The sequence below is a fragment of the Salvelinus fontinalis genome, chromosome 12 (assembly GCF_029448725.1).
Source record: "Salvelinus fontinalis isolate EN_2023a chromosome 12, ASM2944872v1, whole genome shotgun sequence".
Taxonomy (NCBI): Eukaryota; Metazoa; Chordata; class Actinopteri; order Salmoniformes; family Salmonidae; genus Salvelinus; species Salvelinus fontinalis.
In genome coordinates, this window is record NC_074676.1 from 41,049,301 (window position 1) to 41,071,323 (window position 22,023).

The following is a 22,023-nucleotide window of genomic DNA, read 5'->3' on the forward strand; positions in this document are numbered from 1 at the left end:
CCAAGTTGCTGGATATTGCCAGGAACTGTAACACGCTGTCGTACACGTTTATCCAGAGAATCCTAAACGTGCTCAATGGGTGACATGTCTGGTGAGTATTCAGGCCTAGGAAGAACTGACATTTTCAGCTTCCAGGAACTGTGTACAGATGCTGCAGTCAGGTCAAGACCCTGGTGAGGACGCAGGTGAGCTTCCCTGAGACGGTTTCTGGCAGTTTGTGCAGAAATTCTTCGGTTGTGCAAACCCAGTTTCATCAGCTTTCCGGTTGGCGGGTCTCAGACCATCTCACAGGTGAAGAAACCAGATGTGGGGGTCCTGGGCTGGTGTGGTTACATGTGGTCTGCGGTTGTGAGGCAGGTTGGAGGTACTGCCAAATTCTCTAAAATGATTAAGGCTGTATATGGTAGAGAAATTAACATAAAATTCTCTGACAACTCTGGTGGACATTCCTGCAGTCAGCATGCCAATTGCACGCTCCCCCAAAACATGAGGCATCTGTAGCATTGTGTTGTATGACAAAACTGCACATTTTAGAGTGTCCTTTTATTGTCCCAAGCACAAGGTGCACCTATGTAATGATCATGCTGTTTAATCAGTTTCTTGATATGCCACACCTGTCAGGTGGATAGATTATCTTGGCAAAGTAGAAATGCTCACGAACAGGAATGTAAACTATTTTGTGCACAAAATTTGAGAGAAATAAGCTTTTTGTGCATATGGAACATTTCGTGCATCTTTTATTTCAGCTCATCAAACATGGGACCAACAGTTTACATGTTGCGTTTTTATTTTTTGTCAGGATAGAAAAAGTTTAGTTTAATCAGTCAGTACTTTGAAGGATTTAATGATTTACTTGCTGTCATATTCATGTCTAGATTTTCAAAAACACTTCTCTAAATGTTTGTTACCTGAACCTATTTAAAATGTGTTGACAAACTAAACAATGTACACATTCACAAATAAAGGATACAATTGAAACTATTTTATGCAATATTGTCTTTTTAATTTATAAGTACACATTACAACAAAAGAGATGGATACAACAATTTGTTTGTGTTACAGCAATTCATATTTAAATATTAGTTAGACAAAAGTGGCCATCCTCCCTATCAAAAGATAAGCTAAAACCCTACTCTATTATCTTAAAATGATAAGTTACATTTAGTTAGCAGTTGTATCATTGAAATATCACAGTACACACAAGGCACATTCTTTCCATTGGACTATAACAGTGCGCGTGCCTGCCTGTCTATTGTTACCCATGAAATGAGGACGTTTTGAAAGGAAAGGACACTTGTTACGCCACCTTAAAATAATAATTCCTTTAAACAGGAATAAATGACATCTTTTATTAAAAAGGTTCTAATATCAAATGCCAACAATTGCAATAGCAGCTGTCTATCTTTAAAATACACACCACTCTGTCAGCTAACTTGTAAACAGTTATCTTACTCTGTGTTCGATTACACTGAACGGAGGGATTAGCTCTGGTCCGAGGCGTTACTAAGGCTCGCTAACACTAGTAAGATGCACTAACGTCATGGACCAGAGCTAGCGAGTGATGACGTCTTTATCACACTACAAACAGGAAGTGCACATAAAGTCGGGACAGATAAGATCAGACATTACTGTCCGTCACTGAAAAGGATTATAGCTCCCTGTTTGTAAAAATAATGCCCGACATCTTTCTCTCGGTAAATGCATATTCAAGACAATATTTCAATGAATAAATAGATAAACATTTACTGTGTTTATACCGCCTGAAAGAAATATTGTTTTATGAGTGCATGTTTTTAAACGTTATAAACCAAAGCATAAACAGACATTTAATTTATTTTTTCTAACAGAGAGAAACAATGTCCACTGGCTTTCTTCTCTTTGGCTTGTTCACAGTGCAGTAAGAACTGGACGTATGTAGGACAGGGTGGTATTGTAACAACCTCGTATATGAATCACAAAATGACCTGGAACTTTAAAGTTCAGCACAAAATGACCTGGAACTTTAAAGTTCATCACAAAATGACCTGGAACTTTAAAGTTCATCACAAAATGACCTGGAACTTTAAAGTTCATCACAAAATGACCTGGAACTTTAAAGTTCATCACAAAGTGACCTGGAACTTTAAAGTTCATCACAAAGTGACCTGGAACTTTAAAGTTCATCACAAAATGACCTGGAACTTTAAAGTTCATCACAAAGTGACCTGGAACTTTAAAGTTCATCACAAAATGACCTGGAACTTTAAAGTTCATCACAAAATCACCTGGAACTTTAAAGTTCATCACAAAATGACCTGGAACTTTAAAGTTCATCACAAAATGACCTGGAACTTTAAAGTTCATCATAAAATGACCTGGAAATTTAAAGTGTAAGGCACAACGACTGGGTTTCAACCCAACAGAGATAGTAACTAGAGAGAAAAACCAAGACGCAAATGGGAACTCAAGTACTGGTATTTACAGAAATAAAAATCACAACAACACTAAAGCCACGACGACAACAAAACTAAGAACAACAACGATATAACCTTGCACATCAAACAGTACAAAAATAAAATTGTTCTGATCCAAACTTCATTAAATAAATAGACAGATAAAGATTTGGGTAGACAGATAAAGATTTGGGGGATGCAGAGCTTGGTGTTGGTTGGCTACTACAGCTCATCTTTGGGGTTGATGTTGAGGCTCGTGTCCCACTTTGATTGGCTGCTCTGGTTGTCCAATGCCTGCACCACCTCATCAGCCTGTAGACGCTCCTGGAGGAGAGAGGAGAGAGGAGAGAGGGGAGAAAAAATAGGAACAATGTATTATGATACAAACATCTTCCTAAATAAATACCAATAAACATCTTCCTAAATAAATACCAATAAACATCCTCCTAAATAAATACAAATAAACATCCTCCTAAACAAATACAAATAAACATCTTCCTAAACAAATACCAATAAACATCTTCCTAAACAAATACAAATAAACATCTTCCTAAACAAATACAAATAAACATCCTCCTAAATAAATACCAATAAACATCTTCCTAAACAAATACCAATAAACATCTTCCTAAACAAATACCAATAAACATCTTCCTAAACAAATACCAATAAACATCTTCGTAAACAAATACCAATAAACATCTTCCTAAACAAATACCAATAAACATCTTCGTAAACAAATACCAATAAACATCTTCGTAAACAAATACCAATAAACATCTTCGTAAACAAATACCAATAAACATCTTCGTAAACAAATACCAATAAACATCTTCGTAAACAAATACCAATAAACATCTTCCTAAACAAATACCAATAAACATCTTCCTAAACAAATACCAAGAAACATCTTCCTAAACAAATACCAATAAACATACTCCTAAACAAATACCAAGAAACATCTTCCTAAACAAATACCAATAAACATACTCCTAAACAAATACCAATAAACATCTTCCTAAATAAAAAGCAATAATATACATGATGTACTATCCTCTATATGTGTCACTATGGAAGATATTATGATAGATGGGGTCATCATGACAGTTTACCAGTTCTCTGAAGAGGGGGTCCAAGGTGAACCACAGGGCCACGGCACACCTCTGCCCCCTGGTGACGGCCCTCACCCCATGGGGGTTCTCCCCTCCAGACGAGAAGCCCACCATACGACCACACTTTGGCTTCACCTGAGCCTGGGGGAGGAGGGGGAGACCATGGTCAGTACTGACTGTCATTATGAAATGGGATCACAGTGGATGTGGAAAGCTACAGCTTTATATACACTAAGTTCCAAATGACAGAAACTTGCCATGAAAAAGTACTAAGAAAGTACAAAGAAAGGGTAAGATAGTAAGACTAATAAAAATGTCAGGAAATACAGACAACAAAAAGTGTCCGTTCTCGGGAGAGGACTCACTGTGACTGTTTTGGCATCCATTTCTGTGAAGATGAACTCCCCGCCATCAAAGTCTCCATTCAGGTACAACAGAGCACTGAGAACACAATGAAAACCATTGGAAATGTATAATAGCCATGCTTATTGAACACTAGGTAATGGTATAGTACGGTGCCATTGGTAGCATGAGTAGATTTCAATGTACACTGAACAAAAAATATAAATGTTACATGTAAAGTGTTGGTCCCATGTTTCATGAGCTGAAATAAAAGATGCACGAAATGTTGCATATATACAAAAGGCTTATTTCTCTCAAATGTTGTGCACAATTATTATTTTTTTACATCCCTGTCATCGAGCATTTCACCTTTGCCAAGATAATCCATCTACCTGACAGGTGTGGCATATCAAGAAGCTAATTAAACAGCATGATCATTACACAAGTGCACCTTGTGCTGGGGCAATAAAAAGGAAATCTAAAATGTGCAGTTTTGTCACAACACAACGCAAAAAAATATTAAATGCTTATTTCTCAAAAATGTATGGCGTCATGTGGGCGAGCAGTTTGCTGATGTCAACATTGGGAACAGAGTGGCCCATGTTGGTGGTGGGGTTTTTGTTTGGGCAGGCATAAGCTACAGACAACTAACACAATTTCATTTTATTGATGGCAATTTGAATGCACAGAGATACCATGACGAGATCCTGAGGCCCATTGTCGTGTCATTCATCCGCCGCCATCACTTCATGTTTCAGAATGATAATGCACAGCCCCATTTCGCAAGGATCTGTACACTATTCCTGGAAGCTGAAAATGTCCCAGTTCTTCCATGGCCTGCATACTCACCAGACATGTCACCCGTAGAGCATGTTTGGGATGCTCTGGATCAACGTATACAACAGCATTTTCCAGTTCGCGCCAATATCCAGCAACTTCACACAGCCATTGAAGAGGAGTGGGACAACATTCCACAGGCCACAATCAACAGCCTGATCAAACCATACACGAAGGAGATGTGTCGTACTGCATGAGGCAAATGGTGGTCTCTTCAGATACTGACTACTTTTCTGATTCACGCCCCTACCTTTTATTTTATTTGTGACCAACAGATACATATCTGTAGATTACCATAGATTAGAGCCTAATGAATTTATTTCAATTGACTGATTTCCTTATATGAACTGTAACTCAGTAAAATCTGAAACTGTTGCGTTTCAATTTTTGTTCAGTGTAGTTAGGAAGCAGCTTAGCCTTGGACCAGAGCCAAGCTTCAACCCTAAGATGCATTATAAACTGGGTAGTTCGAGCCCTGAATGCTGATTGGCTGAAAGCCGTGGTATATCAGACTGTATACCATGGGTATGACAAAACATTTATTTTTACAGCTCTAATTATGTTGGTAACCAGTTTATAATAGCAGTAAGGCACCTCGGGGGTTTGTGATACATGGCAAATATACTACAGCTAAGGGCTGTATCCAGGCACGACGCAACGCGGTATACCTAAGAACAGCCCTTAGACGTGGTATATTGGCCATATACCACACCCCCTCGGGCCTTATTGCTTAAGGTATAAGCTCTAACCTGTAGTCTCTGTAGGTATAGGCTGGTGGTTCTTTCCAGCACTCGTTGGCCTCTGGGTCTAACAGACAGTTGTCAGCGTGGATGGGATGGCTCAGGTCATTTCTATGGTCCTGTTGCCCTGAACCAAACAGAGATCAACTTTATTAACACCAAACAGAACCAAACAGAGATCAACTTTATTAACACCAAACAGAGATCAACTTTATTAATCCCAAACAGAACCAAACAGAGATCAACTTTATTAACACCAAACAGAACCAAACAGAGATCAACTTTATTAACACCAAACAGAGATCAACTTTATTAACACCAAACAGAGATCAACTTTATTAATCCCAAAACAGAACAAAAAAGACTAAGTTTACTTAACCTACACAGAGGTAAACAAACACAATTTGACTGAACCAACATGCTCAAATTCACATGATGTTCAACGTTATATGACACTATAAGGAAAGGTTGATAAGGGTCAAGTTCCTGCCCGACTACATTGCAGACGCGTGCCAGATCCTACTACGCCTGGATTGGTATTTAACATATCAGCTATATCAAATGATACAGCCATCTGATGCTCGACAGCACCGTCGATGACATGGAACACAACCATTGGTAAATTGTGACTGATCTATAAATAATAAAATAAGTTATGTATGATGGAAGGTGATTTGTAGATCAGTCATTTAACATATACCTGCAATGTCGAACAAGCCCTCTAGGACAATACATGGTCACTGGGAAATTGGCTCACCTGTGATGGCGGTACGGCACACCAGGTGTGTGTAGGAGAAGTGAAGTGTTGAGTTGAGCAGGAAGTAAGACTCGATGATGCGCCTGGCCCTCTCGCTGACGTCATAGAACAGACGAGCGCTCTTCAGAGGGACACGGCCCTCATAGCCGTACTGAAGGTAAAACACAGTAACAACATTGTAGAAACAAAACACAGTAGAAAGATGGTAGAAACAGTAGAAACATGGTAGAACCACAGTAGAAACATAGTAGAACAACAGTAAAAACATGGTACGACACAGTAGAACCACAGTAGAAACATGGTAGAACCACAGTAGAAACATGGTAGAACCACAGTAGAAACATGGTAGAACCACAGTAGAAACATGGTAGAACCACAGTAGAAACATGGTAGAACCACAGTAGAAACATGGTAAAACACAGTAGAAACATGGTAAAACACAGTAGAAACATGGTAAAACACAGTAGAAACATGGTAAAACACAGTAGAAACATGGTAAAACACAGTAGAAACATGGTAGAACCACAGTAGAAACATGGTAAAACACAGTAGAAACATGGTAAAACACAGTAGAAACATGGTAGAACCACAGTAGAAAAGTAAAAATATGGTAAAACACAGTAGAAACATGGTAAAACACAGTAGAAACATGGTAAAACACAGTAGAAACATGGTAGAACCACAGTAGAAACATGGTAGAACCACAGTAGAAACATGGTAGAACCACAGTAGAAACACAGTAAAACACAGTAGAAACATGGTAGAACCACAGTAGAAAAGTAAAAGTATGGTAAAACACAGTAGAAACATGGTAGAACCACAGTAGAAACATGGTAAAACACAGTAGAAACATGGTAGAACCACAGTAGAAACATGGTAGAACCACAGTAGAAACATGGTAGAACCACAGTAGAAACATAGTAGAACAGTAAAAACATGGTAAAACACAGTAGAAACATGGTAGAACCACAGTAGAAACATGGTAGAACCACAGTAGAAACATGGTAGAACCACAGTAGAAACATGGTAGAACCACAGTAGAAACATGGTAAAACACAGTAGAAACATGGTAAAACACAGTAGAAACATGGTAAAACACAGTAGAAACATGGTAGAACCACAGTAGAAAAGTAAAAATATGGTAAAACACAGTAGAAACATGGTAATACACAGTAGAAACATGGTAATACACAGTAGAAACATGGTAATACACAGTAGAAACATGGTAGAACCACAGTAGAAACATGGTAGAACCACAGTAGAAAAATAGTAGAACAGTAAAAACATGGTAAAACACAGTAAAACATGGTAGAACAGTAAAAACATGGTAAAACACAGTAGAAACGTGGAAGAACCACAGTAGAAACATGGTAGAACCACAGTAGAAACATGGTAGAACCACAGTAGAAACATGGTAGAACCACAGTAGAAACATAGTAGAATCACGGTAGAAACATGGTAAAACACAGTAGAAACATGGTAGAACCACAGTAGAAACATGGTAGAAACATGGTAGAACCACAGTAGAAACATGGTAAAACACAGTAGAAACATGGTAGAACCACAGTAAAAACATGGTAGAACAGTAAAAACATGGTACAACAAAGTAAAAACATGGTAAAACACAGTAGAAACATGGTAAAACACAGTAGAAACATGGTAAAACACAGTAGAAACATGGTAGAACCACAGTAAAAACATGGTAGAACCATAGTAGAAACATGGTAGAAACATGGTAAAACACAGTAGAAACATGGTAGAACCACAGTAGAAACATGGTAAAACACAGTAGAAACATGGTAAAACACAGTAGAAACATGGTAGAACCACAGTAGAAACGTGGTAGAACCACAGTAGAAACATAGTAGAACCACAGTAGAAACATGGTAAAACACAGTAGAAACATGGTAAAACACAGTAGAAACATGGTAAAACACAGTAGAAACATGGTAAAACACAGTAGAAACATGGTAGAACCACAGTAGAAACGTGGTAGAACCACAGTAGAAACATGGTAAAACACAGTAGAAACATGGTAGAACCACAGTAGAAACATAGTAGAATCACGGTAGAAACATGGTAAAACACAGTAGAAACATGGTAGAACCACAGTAGAAACATGGTAGAACCACAGTAGAAACATGGTAAAACACAGTAGAAACATGGTAGAACCACAGTAAAAACATGGTAGAACAGTAAAAACATGGTACAACAAAGTAAAAACATGGTAAAACACAGTAGAAACATGGTAGAACCACAGTAAAAACATGGTAGAACCATAGTAGAAACATGGTAGAAACATGGTAAAACACAGTAGAAACATGGTAGAACCACAGTAGAAACATGGTAAAACACAGTAGAAACATGGTAAAACACAGTAGAAACATGGTAGAACACAGTAGAAACATGGTAGAACCACAGTAGAAACGTGGTAGAACCACAGTAGAAACATAGTAGAACCACAGTAGAAACATGGTAAAACACAGTAGAAACATGGTAAAACACAGTAGAAACATGGTAAAACACAGTAGAAACATGGTAAAACACAGTAGAAACATGGTAGAACCACAGTAGAAACGTGGTAGAACCACAGTAGAAACATAGTAGAACCACAGTAGAAACATGGTAGAAACATGGTAGAACCACAGTAGAAACATGGTAAAACACAGTAGAAACATGGTAGAACCACAGTAAAAACATGGTAGAACAGTAAAAACATGGTACAACAAAGTAAAAACATGGTAAAACACAGTAGAAACATGGTAAAACACAGTAGAAACATGGTAGAACCACAGTAGAAACATGGTAAAACACAGTAGAAACATGGTAAAACACAGTAGAAACATGGTAGAACACAGTAGAAACATGGTAGAACCACAGTAGAAACGTGGTAGAACCACAGTAGAAACATAGTAGAACCACAGTAGAAACATGGTAAAACACAGTAGAAACATGGTAAAACACAGTAGAAACATGGTAAAACACAGTAGAAACATGGTAGAACCACAGTAGAAACGTGGTAGAACCACAGTAGAAACATAGTAGAACCACAGTAGAAACATGGTAAAACACAGTAGAAACATGGTAAAACACAGTAGAAACATGGTAAAACACAATAGAAACATGGTATAAACATTCACTTCAACATGTTGTCTGATAAGCAACTGAAAATGTTCTCTAGTTGCCTACTAAGGTACTGAAAGAGTGACTTTTGATAACGTCAAGAAAAGACTGTTACTTAGAGATTATTATATCAAAAGGGCAATACAAATGAAGTGTTAAGTAAGTGTTCATACTGTAATCATTACTATCTGGTTTCAAACGGAGGCTCGTCTTATCTCCTGCAATGTGTCTCTCTGTATAGACGCTTGCTTACCTGCAGTGCTTTTAGCACAGTGGCTCCCTCAAACCTCTCGTTGGGTGTGTGAGGAGACATCTTCCCTCTGTATCCATCTCCTGCCATAGTGACAGTCTGTGGACCAAACACAGAGACGCATAAACCCCTGCCCTCATGACAATGATAATGTGTCAATGACAATGCAAAATGTAAACATGTTAAAACACAAATCAAATCAAAGTTTATCGGTGTACCCAGTTAAGCAGATATTATAGCGGGAGCAGTGACATGCTTATGTTACTAACAATGCAATACAACATCAAACAAGTACACAAATAATACAACATTTGAAGAAATAAATATTGAAATATAGGCACGAATCCAATTCAAATAAATAGCACTGTAACAGTAATCCAAATTCTGTCAACAGTGCCTTAGGAATATATAATTCAGACCCCTTGAATTTTTCCACATTTTTTTACGTTACAAGCTTTATTTAAAAATGTTTTATCCCCCTCATCAATGTACACACAATACCCCATAAGGACTAAGCAAAAACAGGTTTTTGAATTTTTGACAAATTTATAAAAAATAAAAAACTGAAATACCTCATTTACATACAGTTGAAGACGGAAGTTAACATACACTTAGGTTGGAATCATTAAAACTCGTTTTTCAACCAATCCACAAATGTCTTGTTTTAACAAACTATTGTTTTGTCAAGTTGGTTAGGACATCTACTTTGTGCATGACACAAGTCATTTTTCCAACAATTGTTTACAGACTATTTCACTTATAATTCATTGTATCACAATTCCAGTGGGTCAGAAGTTCACATACACTACATTGACTGTGCCTTTAAACATCTTGGAAAATTCCAGAAAATGATGTCATGGTTTAAAAAGCTTCTGATAGGCTAATTTACATCATTTGAGTCAATTGGAGGTGCACCTGTGGATGTAGTTCAAGGCCTACCTTCAAACTCAGTGCTTCTTTGCTTGACATCATGGGAAAATCTAAAGAAATCAGCCAAGACCTCAAAAAATAAATTGTAGACCTCCACAAGTCTGGTTCATCCTTGAGAGCAATTTCCAAACGCCTGAAGGTACCACGTTCATCTGTACAAACAATAGTGCACAAGTATAAACACCATGGGACCATGCAGCCGTCATACCGCTCAGGAAGGAGAGGCGTTCTGTCTCCTAGAGATGACCGTACTCTGATGGGAAAAGTGCAAATCAATCCCAGAACAACAGCAAAGGACCTTGTGAAGATGCTGGAGGAAACAGGTACAAAAGTATCTATATCCCCAGTAAAACGAGTCCTATATCGACATAACCTGAAAGGCCGCTCAGCAAGGAAGAAGCCACTGCTCCAAAACCACCATAAAAAAGCCAGACTACGGTTTGCAACTGCACATGGGAACAAAGATCATACTTTTTGGAGAAATGTCCTCTGGTTTGATGAAACAAAAATAGAACAGTTTGGCCATAATGACCATTGTTATGCTTGGAGGAAAAAGGGTGAGGCTTGCAAGCCAAAGAACACCATCCCAACCGTGAAGCACGGGGGTGGCAGCATCATGTTGTGGGGGTGCTTTGCTGCAGGAGGGACTGGTGCACTTCACAAAATAGATGGCATCATGAGGCAGGAAAATGATGTGGATATATTGAAGCAACATCTCAAGACATCAGTCAGGAAGTTAAAGCTTGGTCGCAAATGGGTCTTCCAAATGGACAATGACCCCAAGCATACTTACAAAGCTGTGGCAAAATGGCTACAGGACAACAAAATCAAGGTATTGGAGTGGCCAACACAAAGCCCTGACCTCAATCCTATAGAAAATTTGTGGGCAGAACTGAAAAAGGGTGTGCGAGCAAGGAGGCCTACAAACCTGACTCAGTTACACCAGCTCTGTCAGGAGGAATGGGCCAAAATTCACCCAACTTATTGTGGGAAGCTTGTGGAAGGCTACCCGAAACGTTTGACCCAAGTTAATTAATTTAAAGGCAATGCTATCAAATACTAATTGAGTGTATGTAAACTTCTGACTTACTGGGAATGTGATGAAAGAAATAAAAGCTGAAATAAATAATTCTCTCTACTATTATTTTGACATTTCACATTCTTAAAATAAAGTGGTGATCCTAACTGACCTAAGACAGGGAATTTACTTGGATTAAATGTCAGGAATTGTGAAAAACTGAGTTTAAATGTATTTGGCTAAGGTGTATGTAAACTTCCGACTTCAACTGTAAGTACTCAGACTCTTTACTCAGTACTTTGTTGAAGCACCTTTGGCAGCGATTACAGCCTCAAGTCTTTTTGGGTATGACGCTATAAGCTTGGCACACATGTATTTGGGGAGTTTCTCCTATTCTTCTCTGCAGATCCTCTCAAGCTCTGTCAGGTTGGATGGGGAGCGTTGCTGCACAGCTATTTTCCGGTCTCTCCAGAGATGTTCGATCGGGTTCAAGTCCGGACTCTTGCTGGGCCACTCAAGGACATTCAGAGACTTGACCCAAAGCCACTCTCTGTACTTTGCTCCGTTCATCTTTGCCTCGATTCTGACTAGTCTCCCAGTCCCTGCCGCTGAAAAACATCCCTACAGCATGATGCTGCCACCACCATGCTTCACCATAGGGATGGTGCCAGGTTTTTCCCTCCAGACGTGACGCTTGGCATTCAGGCCAAAGAGTTCAATCTTGGTTTCATCAGGCCAGAGAATCTTGAAGAGTCTTGGTGGTTCCAAAGTTCTTCCATGTAAGAATGATGGAGGCCACTGTGTTCTTGGGAACCTTCAATCCTGCAGACATTTTGATACCCTTCCACAGATCTGTGCCTCGACACAATCCTGTCTCGGAGCTCTACGGACAATTCTTTTGACCTCATGGGTTGATTTTTGCTCTGATTTGCACTGTCAACTGTGGGACCTTATATAGATAGACAAGTGTGTGCCTTTCCAAATGATGTCCAATCAATTGAATTTACCACAAGTGGACTCAAATCAAGTTGTAGAAACATTAAGGGTGATCAATGGAAACAGGATGCACCTGACCTCAATTTCAAGTCTCATAGCAAAGGGTCTGAATACTTATGTAAATAAGGTATTTCTGTTTTTAATTTGTATAAATTTGCAAACATTTCTAAAAACCAGTTTAGCTTTGTCAAAACAGGGTATTGTGTGTGAATATTTAATATTTTGAATCAATTTTAGAATAAGGCTGGAACGTAACAAAACGTAGAAACAGTCAAGGGGTTTGAATACTCTCTGAATGCACTGTATTCGTACAGTGCAGTCCATAATTATTGGCACAGTGAAGGATTTGTTCTTTTTTTGTCTCTATACTTCTAAACATTGGATTTGAAATCAAACAATGACTACGAGGTTAAAGTACAGACTGTCAGATTAACTTTTAGTGTATTCTCATCCATATCAGGTGAACCATTTAGAAATTGCATCACTTTTTGTACATAGTAGATTTTAGGGGACCAAACGTATTGGGACAAATTCACTTATATGTGTAGTAAAGTAGTAAAAAGTATTTAGTCCCATATCCACAGCACTCAATGACTACATCAAGCTTGTGACTACACACATTTGTTGCAAAATGTGCTGTTTGTTTTGGTTGTGTTTTTGTGCCCTATAGGAATTAATGGTAAAACATTTGGGCCATTTTGGGGTTACTTTTATTGTGAATAGATTATGTTTCTAAACACATCTACATGTATGTGGATGCTACCATGATTACGGATAATCCTGAATGAATTGTGAATAACGATGAGGGAGAGTTACAGACGATATATGATACCCCCACCAAAATGCTAACCTCCCCTGTTATTGTAATGGTGAGAGGTTAGCATGTCTTGGGGTATGATATAAAATGCTAACCTCCCATGTTATTGTAATGGTGAGGGGTTAGCATGTCTTGGTGTTATGATATAAAATGCTATCTCCCCTGTTATTGTAATGGTGAGAGGTTAGCATGTCTTGGGGGTATGATATAAAATACTAACCTCCCCTGTTATTGTAATGGTGAGAGGTTAGCATGTCTTGGGGGTATATTATAAAACGCTAACCTCCCCTGTTATTGTAATGGTGAGAGGTTAGCATGCCTTGCGGGTATGATATAAAATGCTATCTCCCCTGTTATTGTAATGGTGAGAGGTTAGCATGTCTTGGGGGTATGATATAAAATGCTAACCTCCCCTGTTATTGTAATGGTGAGAGGTTAGCATGTCTTGGGGATATAAAATGCTAACCTCCCCTGTTATTGTAACGGTGAGAGGTTAGCATGTCTTGGGGGTATGATATAAAATGCTATCTCCCCTGTTATTGTAATGGTGAGAGGTTAGCATGTGTTGGGGGTATATATTTGGTGTCTGTAACTTTCTCACCATCATTATTCACAATTCATTCAGGATTATCCGTAACCATGGTAGCCTCCACATTCATGTAGATGTGTTTAGAAACAGATTCACAAGTGAATTTGTCCCAATACTTTTGCTCCCCTAAAATGGGAGGACTGTGTACAATAAGTGGTGTCATTTCTAAACGGTTCACCCGATATGGAGGAAATTGACATTGTGCATTTTAACTTTATAGTCATTGTTTGATTTCAAATCCAAACGTTTGAGGTATAGAGCCAAAAGAAGAACAAATGCTTCACTGTCACAATAAATACAGCGGGCACTGTACGTACACCGGATGAATTTCCACCAGATATATGAAGAACAGTAGATTATATTATAGTGAGCTATGTCAAGAATCCAGTATGTAAATAAATATGCGGTGTGTATAAACAGACAACTAAATTGCAATGTGCAGTAGAATAAATAATGGAATGAACTATGATGAGAATACAGTATTTAAATACACAATACAAAACCCCATGGCAAAATGGATAGAATTGCAAGAATTGTCCAGAACAGAGTCCAGAATATAAATATATACATTATACAAAAGTGTGTGGACACTTCTTCAAATTAGTGGATTCAGCTATTTCATCCACACCCGTTGCTTACTGGTGTATAAAATTGAGCACACAGCCATACAATCTCTATAGATAAACATTGGCAGTAGAATGGCCTTACTGAAGAGCTCAGTGACTTTCAACGTGGCCCCATCATAGGATGCCACCTTTCCAACAAGTCAGTTCGTCAAATTTATGCCCGGCTAGTGCTGCCCAGGTCAACTGTAAAGTGCTGTCATTGTGAAATGTGAATGTCTAGGAGCAACAACGGCTCAGCCAGGAAGTGGTTGGCCACACAAGTTCACCGAACGGGACCGCTGAGTGCTGAAGCGTGTTGCAAGGTTGCAACATTCACTACCGAGTTCCAAACTGCCTATAGAAGCAACGCCAGCACAATAAATGTTAGTCAGGAGTTTCATGAGATGTGATGGGTTTCCATGGCCGAGCAGTCTCAAACAAGCCTAAGATCAAGCGTCGGCTGGAGTGGTTTAAAGCTCGCTGCCATTGGACTCTGGAGTGATGAATCATGCTTCACCATCTGGCAGTCCAACGGACAAATATGGGTTTGGCAGATGCCAGGAAAACGCTACCTGCCCCAATGCGTAGTGCCAACGGTAAAGTTTGGTGGAGGAGGAATAATGTTCTAGGGTTGTTTTTCATGGTTCCAGTGAAGGGAAATCTTAACACTACAGCACACAATGACATTTTAGACGATTCTGTGCTTCCAACTTTCTGGCAAAAGCTTGGGGAAGGCCCTTTCCTGTTTCAGCATGACAATGCCCCGTGCACAAAACGAGGTCTATACAGAAATGGTTTGTCGAGCATGGAAGAACTTGACTGGCCTGCACAGAGCCCTGACCTCAACCCCATCGAACACCTTTGGGATGAATTAGAACGCCAACTGCGAGACAGGCCTAATCGTCCAACATCAGTTGCCCGACCTCACTAATGCTCGTGGCTGGCCCGTAGCAATGTTCCAACATCTAGTGGAAAGCCTTCCCAGAAGAGTGGACGCTGTTATAGCTACAAAGGGGGGACCAACTCCATATTAATGCCCATGATTTTGGAATGAGATGTTCGACGAGCAGGTGTCTAAAATACTTTGGTCATGTAGTGTATGTATGTGAATGGTGTGTATAGACAGTATGGACAAAGCTGGTCTGTTTGTACACGTATTCCCAGTCATCTTGACGTGGTTAAGCATTTCGCTACACTCGCAATAACATCTGCTAACCATGTGTATGTGACCAATAAAATTAGATTTTTGGTTACATGCGGTGGTTCGCGCTTTCAGTTTTGTGTGAATACTGCCAGCTATCAACTGTTTTTGGTTTGGATAAGTTGTAATCGACACAGTAGGAACAACATCCTCTATACACTTCCTGATGAACCCAGTCACCGTGTACACACAGTCTATACCTCGATACAGTTCCCAGTGTAAATATGATCAAATACAGAAAATCGACTGCAGTTAATATATGTTTAATATCAATTCTCTTACATGGGCCAGGTTTTTGAGCTCGGCGCACTCCTCCACAGACATGACATCATCCAGGAGAACCCTCTGAGTTCCGTTCAGAGCCTGTGAGTTCTGGATCAGCTGCACACTGTCATACACCAGGGGCCCTCCTACAGAACACACACAGACCAGCACAGAGGATCAGGAAACGTGTTAACCCCTCAATGGCGGTGGTTCCCAAACTGTGGCCCCCCACAAAAAAAGAACCCAGTCCGGCTTTCAACTTACTCTTGCAATAGTACAATACAAAGGTTGCCATTTTGAAACTGGGTAGTGAATAATGAGTTTTCCTCTTGTCATGTCAGTCATTGCATACCTTACAGAGCTATTTATAACTTGTCAGACATGTGCAGATCAACTAGCCCATGTCAGCAAAGTTTTTTAGCTAGGTTTTTAAGTCCATAGATTTTGTTGTAATGTTTGAGTCACTCAAATATCACATGAATACACAGAGAAAATTAGCTTAAAAACAGCAAAATGTTCCCTGCACCCCATGACAAAATGTGTAGAATTGCAAGAAATGTTCTCTACGTCAACAAGAGGATGTTCCCCAACGCTGGAAAGGGGGCCTGAGTTTACCAAATGGTAACATTGAGACATTACCTTTTGTTCTTATGTCTTTGTCAACTCTAACTGAATAATTCCATTCCATGTGAGCAGTTGTGAAGAGAGCAAAGTATGTGGTCGTACCTTCTCTGAGCTCCTGTGGCGGGGCCAGGGTGAAGTTCTTCTTCTCTGAGATGGGCACGTACTCCATCCATCCATCAGTACCAGAAGGGATCCTGCAGGGGGAAGAACAGAGTATGGTCAGGACATCAAGTTCATTTAAATTAGGTGGAGACCATCAATACAGCTGAAATACACCTTTCTTTGCCTCTCATCCAGGTCTTTTACATGGGAGTAACTACGAGACTAGTGACATCATATAGGCTGCCATACTGGAAGTATGCAGTAGATGTCAGTGTGATCTTATACAAGACAAAGAATTGCAGTTCAAAGTACCACATATTGAAGTATTCAGATAGATAGATTCTTTACTTAACCTTTATTTAACTAGGCAAGTCAGTTAAGAACAAATTCTTATTTACAATGACGGCCTACCCTGGCCAAACCCGGACGACGCTGGGCCAATTGTGCGCCGCCCTATGGGACTCCCAATCACGGCCTGATGTGATACAGCCTGGTTTTACTAGTGGTCTATGTAAAACGCATCATATCTTTGTAAGCTATACATTTTTTATATTTTTTTATATTATAACTATTGAACATTTCCAAGGGGATATTTCAGAGCTCGCTCACCTGTTAGAATCCTCTCTGCCTCCTGTGCTGGTCCAGTAATGCTACAAGTAAAACATTGACAGATCAGAAAATGTCCACAACATGGAAATGATGCAGCACACACACCAATGGTTATCCATCATGGCCACCAGGTGGTGCTGTGTGCTGAGAGAGTAATGGTGTAACTACCAGGCACCTGTTACTGTGCTGCACACTATGAATCATGTGTCTCAGAGTAGGAGCGCTGATCTAGGATCAGGTCCTCCTCCATCCATGCTTTCTTATTCATTTTGTAATCTAAAAAGCAAAAACTGATCCTAAATCAGCGCTCCTAATTTGAGACGCTTCATACGGCCCAAGCTCTTTCATTAGTCAGGAAAGCCATTCACAAGTTATACAGAGAGCCCAAAGAGTTCCAATAATAGGCTACGTTGCCATTAGTCCTCAGCGTACTGCTCACCCCCTCTGTAAGCTCCACGTGCATGTTCTCACTGCCGATCATCAGTAGCTCCAGCTCCTGCTCATGGCGCCGCAGGTACCACTCAGCCTTCTGGAGACACACATACTGTTAATCTCCACAGGTAAAATCCATTTTGACTTAGTGCATCACCTAGCTACTGAATCTTCCTTGAAGCATAACGTTTAGGAAGACCATGTCCCTAACCACTACACATCTGTTGTGCTATAGCACTGTACCTACATCCCTACCCTAACACCTCTTCCTTTTCAGCTGCCAAGCATCCTACAGGCCTGACCCAGTGTGGGGTACCATCCTCTCCTCAGTGATGGACCCAATGGGCTGTGCTATATTGCCCTCTCAGCATTTCACAGATGAGCTTTTTACTAGTTCTTCCTGGCAGGGCCTTAAAGGAGGACTGCTGTGACTGGAGCGGCTGGAACGCAGCCCAACGCCTCTTAAGCATGGACCTGACCCGATAAAAAAGGCTTGTCTTGGACTTACATTATAGTAGCTGGGAGTAGGAGAGGAGAGTAGGAGAGGAGAGGAGGAGAGGGAGAATGAGGGAAAGAATGGGCGAAGATCTGCAATAGACGAAAAGGAGTGACGCTTTGTTATGAAACCCGAGCAGCCAGTAGCGTTTGTGGTTGACAGAAAAATCCTCTTTTCACCCGTAATGCAAACAGCTCCTAAATTGTTTCTGAGGGCATTGGGACATGATTTCCCCCTACTCCCTGTTGCTGAAAGGTCTATTTGGCAGTGAGGCAGACCACAGCTCTCTACTGCTCTATACTGAGTAAATGAGGTCCCCGAGTCCTCAGAGAGAGAGAGAGAGAGAGAGAGAGCAGGAGAGAGAAAAAGAGAGAGCGAGAGAGAGAGAGAGCAAGAGAGGGAGAAAGGGGGGAGAGGGACAGAGAGAGGAGAGGGAGAGAGGGTGAAAGCGGTAGAGATAGAGATAGAGAGACAGAAAAAGAGAGAAAGAGAGAGGGAGGGAGAGAGCAGGAGAGAAAAAGAGAGAGAGAGCGAGAGGGAGAAAGCGGGAAAGAAAGAGAGCGACAGAGAGAGCAACAGAGAGAGAGACAGAGAGACAGAGAGAGACCGAGAGAGGAAGAGAGATATGAGAGAGGGAGAAAGGGGGGAGAGGGAGAGAAAGAGCAGAGGGAGAGAGCAGGAGGGAGAGAGAGAGAGAGAGACAGAGAGAGAGAGAGAGCGCGAGGGACAGAGAGAGGCAGAGAGACAGCAAGGGAGAGAGAGAGAGGGCCGGTGAGAGCGAGAGAGAGAGAGCGCGAGGGACAGAGAGAGACAGCAAGGGAGAGAGAGAGAGAGGGACGGTGAGAGCGAGAGAGAGAGCGCGAGGGACAGAGAGACAGCAAGGGAGAGAGAGAGAGAGGGACGGTGAGAGCGAGACAGAGAGACAGCAAGGGAGAGAGAGAGAGAGGGACGTGAGAGCGAGACAGAGAGACAGCAAGGGAGAGAGAGAGAGGGACGTGAGAGCGAGACAGAGAGACAGCAAGGGAGAGAGAGAGAGGGACGTGAGAGCGAGACAGAGAGACAGCAAGGGAGAGAGAAAGAGAGGGACGGTGAGAGAGAGAGAGGTCATGAGCAGATGAGCAGATGAGCTTCTGCATTTTTCAGCATGTTCTTAAAAAAATATAGATTTAGAGTTAGATAAACATGTATTTTTTGGCAGGGACACATACAGGATGCTACCCTCCACAACATAACCCTCACTTCAAATCAAAACTCCAAACCTACAACCTGATTTTGGACAGAATTACAGAATTACCTGGAAGGCCTAAGCTATACAGCAAATGCTCTGGCAAACAAACTGAAAACACCATCCAACCTGGAACTGAGTGAGGAATGTTTAGTCTGAAGCTATTTTTTACTTTCAAAAGCCAAGAATAAAAATACATTACAACGATAGATTTGACTTTATAAGGACTGAATGCTAAGTTAGGCTACCAAGCTTGCTAGGACAAAGAGATACATCTTCAATTAGCACTGACGTGTCAAGTGAGAGGTGTCAAAGCCCTTTAGCCAAACAATGGCAGGAGAATCAAACCGGCTACCCCAACCAAATGCAGAGGGCTTTGAAGCTGCCTCCCGCTGTTCAGAGGTAATTAAAATACAGTACCCTTTGTATGTAAAAAATAATAAGGCACGAAAAGAGTACAAAATGAAGCTAGACCTAGACCAGTCTGCAGCACCCGGCCTCACCCTACTAGAATCTGAAGTCAAATGTCTACTGATGATTTGGTGCTTCTGTCACCAACCAAGGAGGGCCTACAGCAGCACCTAGATCTTCTGCCAGACCTGGGCCCTGCCAGTAAATCTCAGTAAGACCAAAATAATGGTGTTCCAAAAAAGGTCCAGTCGCCAGGACCACAAAATACAAAATTCCATCTAGACACCGTTGCGCTAGAGCACACAAAAAACTATACATACCTTGGTCTAAACATCAGCGCCACAGGTAACTTCCACAAAGCTGTGAACGATCTAAGACAACGCAAGAAGGGCCTTCTATGTCATCAAAAGGAACATCAAATTTGACATACCAATTAGGATCTGGCTAAAAATACTTGAATGAGTTATAGAACCCATTGCCCTTTATGGTTGTGAGGTCTGGGGTCCGCTCACCAACCAAGAATTCACAAAATGGGACAAACACCAAATTAAGACTCTACATGCAGAAGCTGCAAAAGTATCCTCTGTGTACAACGTAAAACACCAAATAATGCATGCAGAGCAGAATTAAGCCGATACCCGCTAATTATCAAAATCTAGAAAAGAGCTGTTAAATTCTACAACCACCTAAAAAGAAAGCGATTCCCAAACCTTCCATAACAAAGCCATCACCTACAGATAAATGAACCTGGAGAAGAGTCCCCTAAGCAAGCTGGTCCTGGGGCTCTGTTCACAAACACAAACAGACCACACAGAGCCCCTGGACAGCAACACAATTAGACCCAACCAAGTCATGAGAAAACAAAAAGATCATTACTTGACACATTGGAAAGAATTAACAAAAAAAACTGAGCAAACTAGAATGTTATTTGGCCCTAAACAGAGAGTACACAGGGGCAGAATACCTGCCCACTGTGACTGACCCAAACTTAAGAAAAGCTTTGACTATGTACAGACTCAGTGAGCATAGCCTTGCTACTGAGAAAGGCTGCCGTAGGCAGACCTGGCTCTCAAGAGAAGACAGGCTATGTGCTCACTGCCCACAAAATGAGGTGGAAACTGAGCTGCACTTCCTAACCTCCTGCCAAATGTATGACCATATTAGAGACAGATATTTCCCTCAGATTACACAGACCCACAAAGAATTCGAAAACAAACCCAATTTTGATAAACTCCCATATCTATTGGGTGAAATACCACAGTGTGCCATCACAGCAGTAAGATGTCTGACCTGTTGCCACAAGAAAAGGGAAACCAGTGAAGAACAAACACCATTGTAAATACAAACCATATTTATGTTTATTTATTTTCCCTTTTGTACTTTAACTATTTGCACATCGTTACAACACTGAAATGTTGTTATTGTTCTGGAACTTGTGAGTGTAATGTTTAATATAATTTTTTTTTGTTTGTTTATTTTACTTTTGTTTATCATCTACTTCACTTGCTCTGGCAATGTAAACATATGTTTTCCATGCCAATAAAGCCCCTTAAATTGAATTGAAATTGATATGGAATGAAGGTTTGCGAAAAAACAAACACACTAGTAGTGACCAGTCATTAGCTGCACAGTATGTCCGCACACACACACACACACACACACACACACACACACACACACACACACACACACACACACACACACACACACACACACACACACACACACACACACACACACACACACACACACACACACACACACACACACACACACACACACAGACAGCTGTGTCCCATGTAGAATGCATACTGTCCTAAATGGAACCTTGTTCCCTATGTAGACAGCCGTGTCCCATGTAGAATGCATACTGTCCTAAATGGAACTTTGTTCCCTATGTAGACAGCCGTGTCCCATGTAGAATGCATACTGTCCTAAATGGAACCTTGTTCCCTATGTAGACAGCTGTGTCCCATGTAGAATGCATACTGTCCTAAATGGAACTTTGTTCCCTATGTAGACAGCCGTGTCCCATGTAGAACGCATACTGTCCCCAATGTCTGCTCTGAATTACTGCCACATTTGTATTCCCAGTAAACACAAATTATGCA

The 22,023-nt window shown here is 40.7% G+C and overlaps 1 protein-coding gene across 1 annotated transcript in view; it reads right to left on the reverse strand.

Moving 5' to 3' along the window:
- Window positions 1–981: 981 nt before the first annotated feature.
- Window positions 982–22,023, reverse strand: part of p3h2 (prolyl 3-hydroxylase 2) — a 112,737-nt gene continuing 91,695 nt past the window's right edge. The window contains exons 6-15 of the mRNA XM_055940812.1: window positions 17,788–17,877; window positions 17,349–17,389; window positions 16,740–16,831; window positions 16,032–16,159; window positions 9,597–9,692; window positions 6,221–6,371; window positions 5,473–5,590; window positions 3,910–3,985; window positions 3,545–3,685; window positions 982–2,756 (exon numbers count right to left, since the gene is read on the reverse strand). Of these exons, the coding sequence (XP_055796787.1) occupies window positions 2,655–2,756; window positions 3,545–3,685; window positions 3,910–3,985; window positions 5,473–5,590; window positions 6,221–6,371; window positions 9,597–9,692; window positions 16,032–16,159; window positions 16,740–16,831; window positions 17,349–17,389; window positions 17,788–17,877 (1,035 nt within the window). The 3' untranslated portion in view covers window positions 982–2,654. The remainder of the gene's footprint in view (window positions 2,757–3,544; window positions 3,686–3,909; window positions 3,986–5,472; window positions 5,591–6,220; window positions 6,372–9,596; window positions 9,693–16,031; window positions 16,160–16,739; window positions 16,832–17,348; window positions 17,390–17,787; window positions 17,878–22,023) is intronic.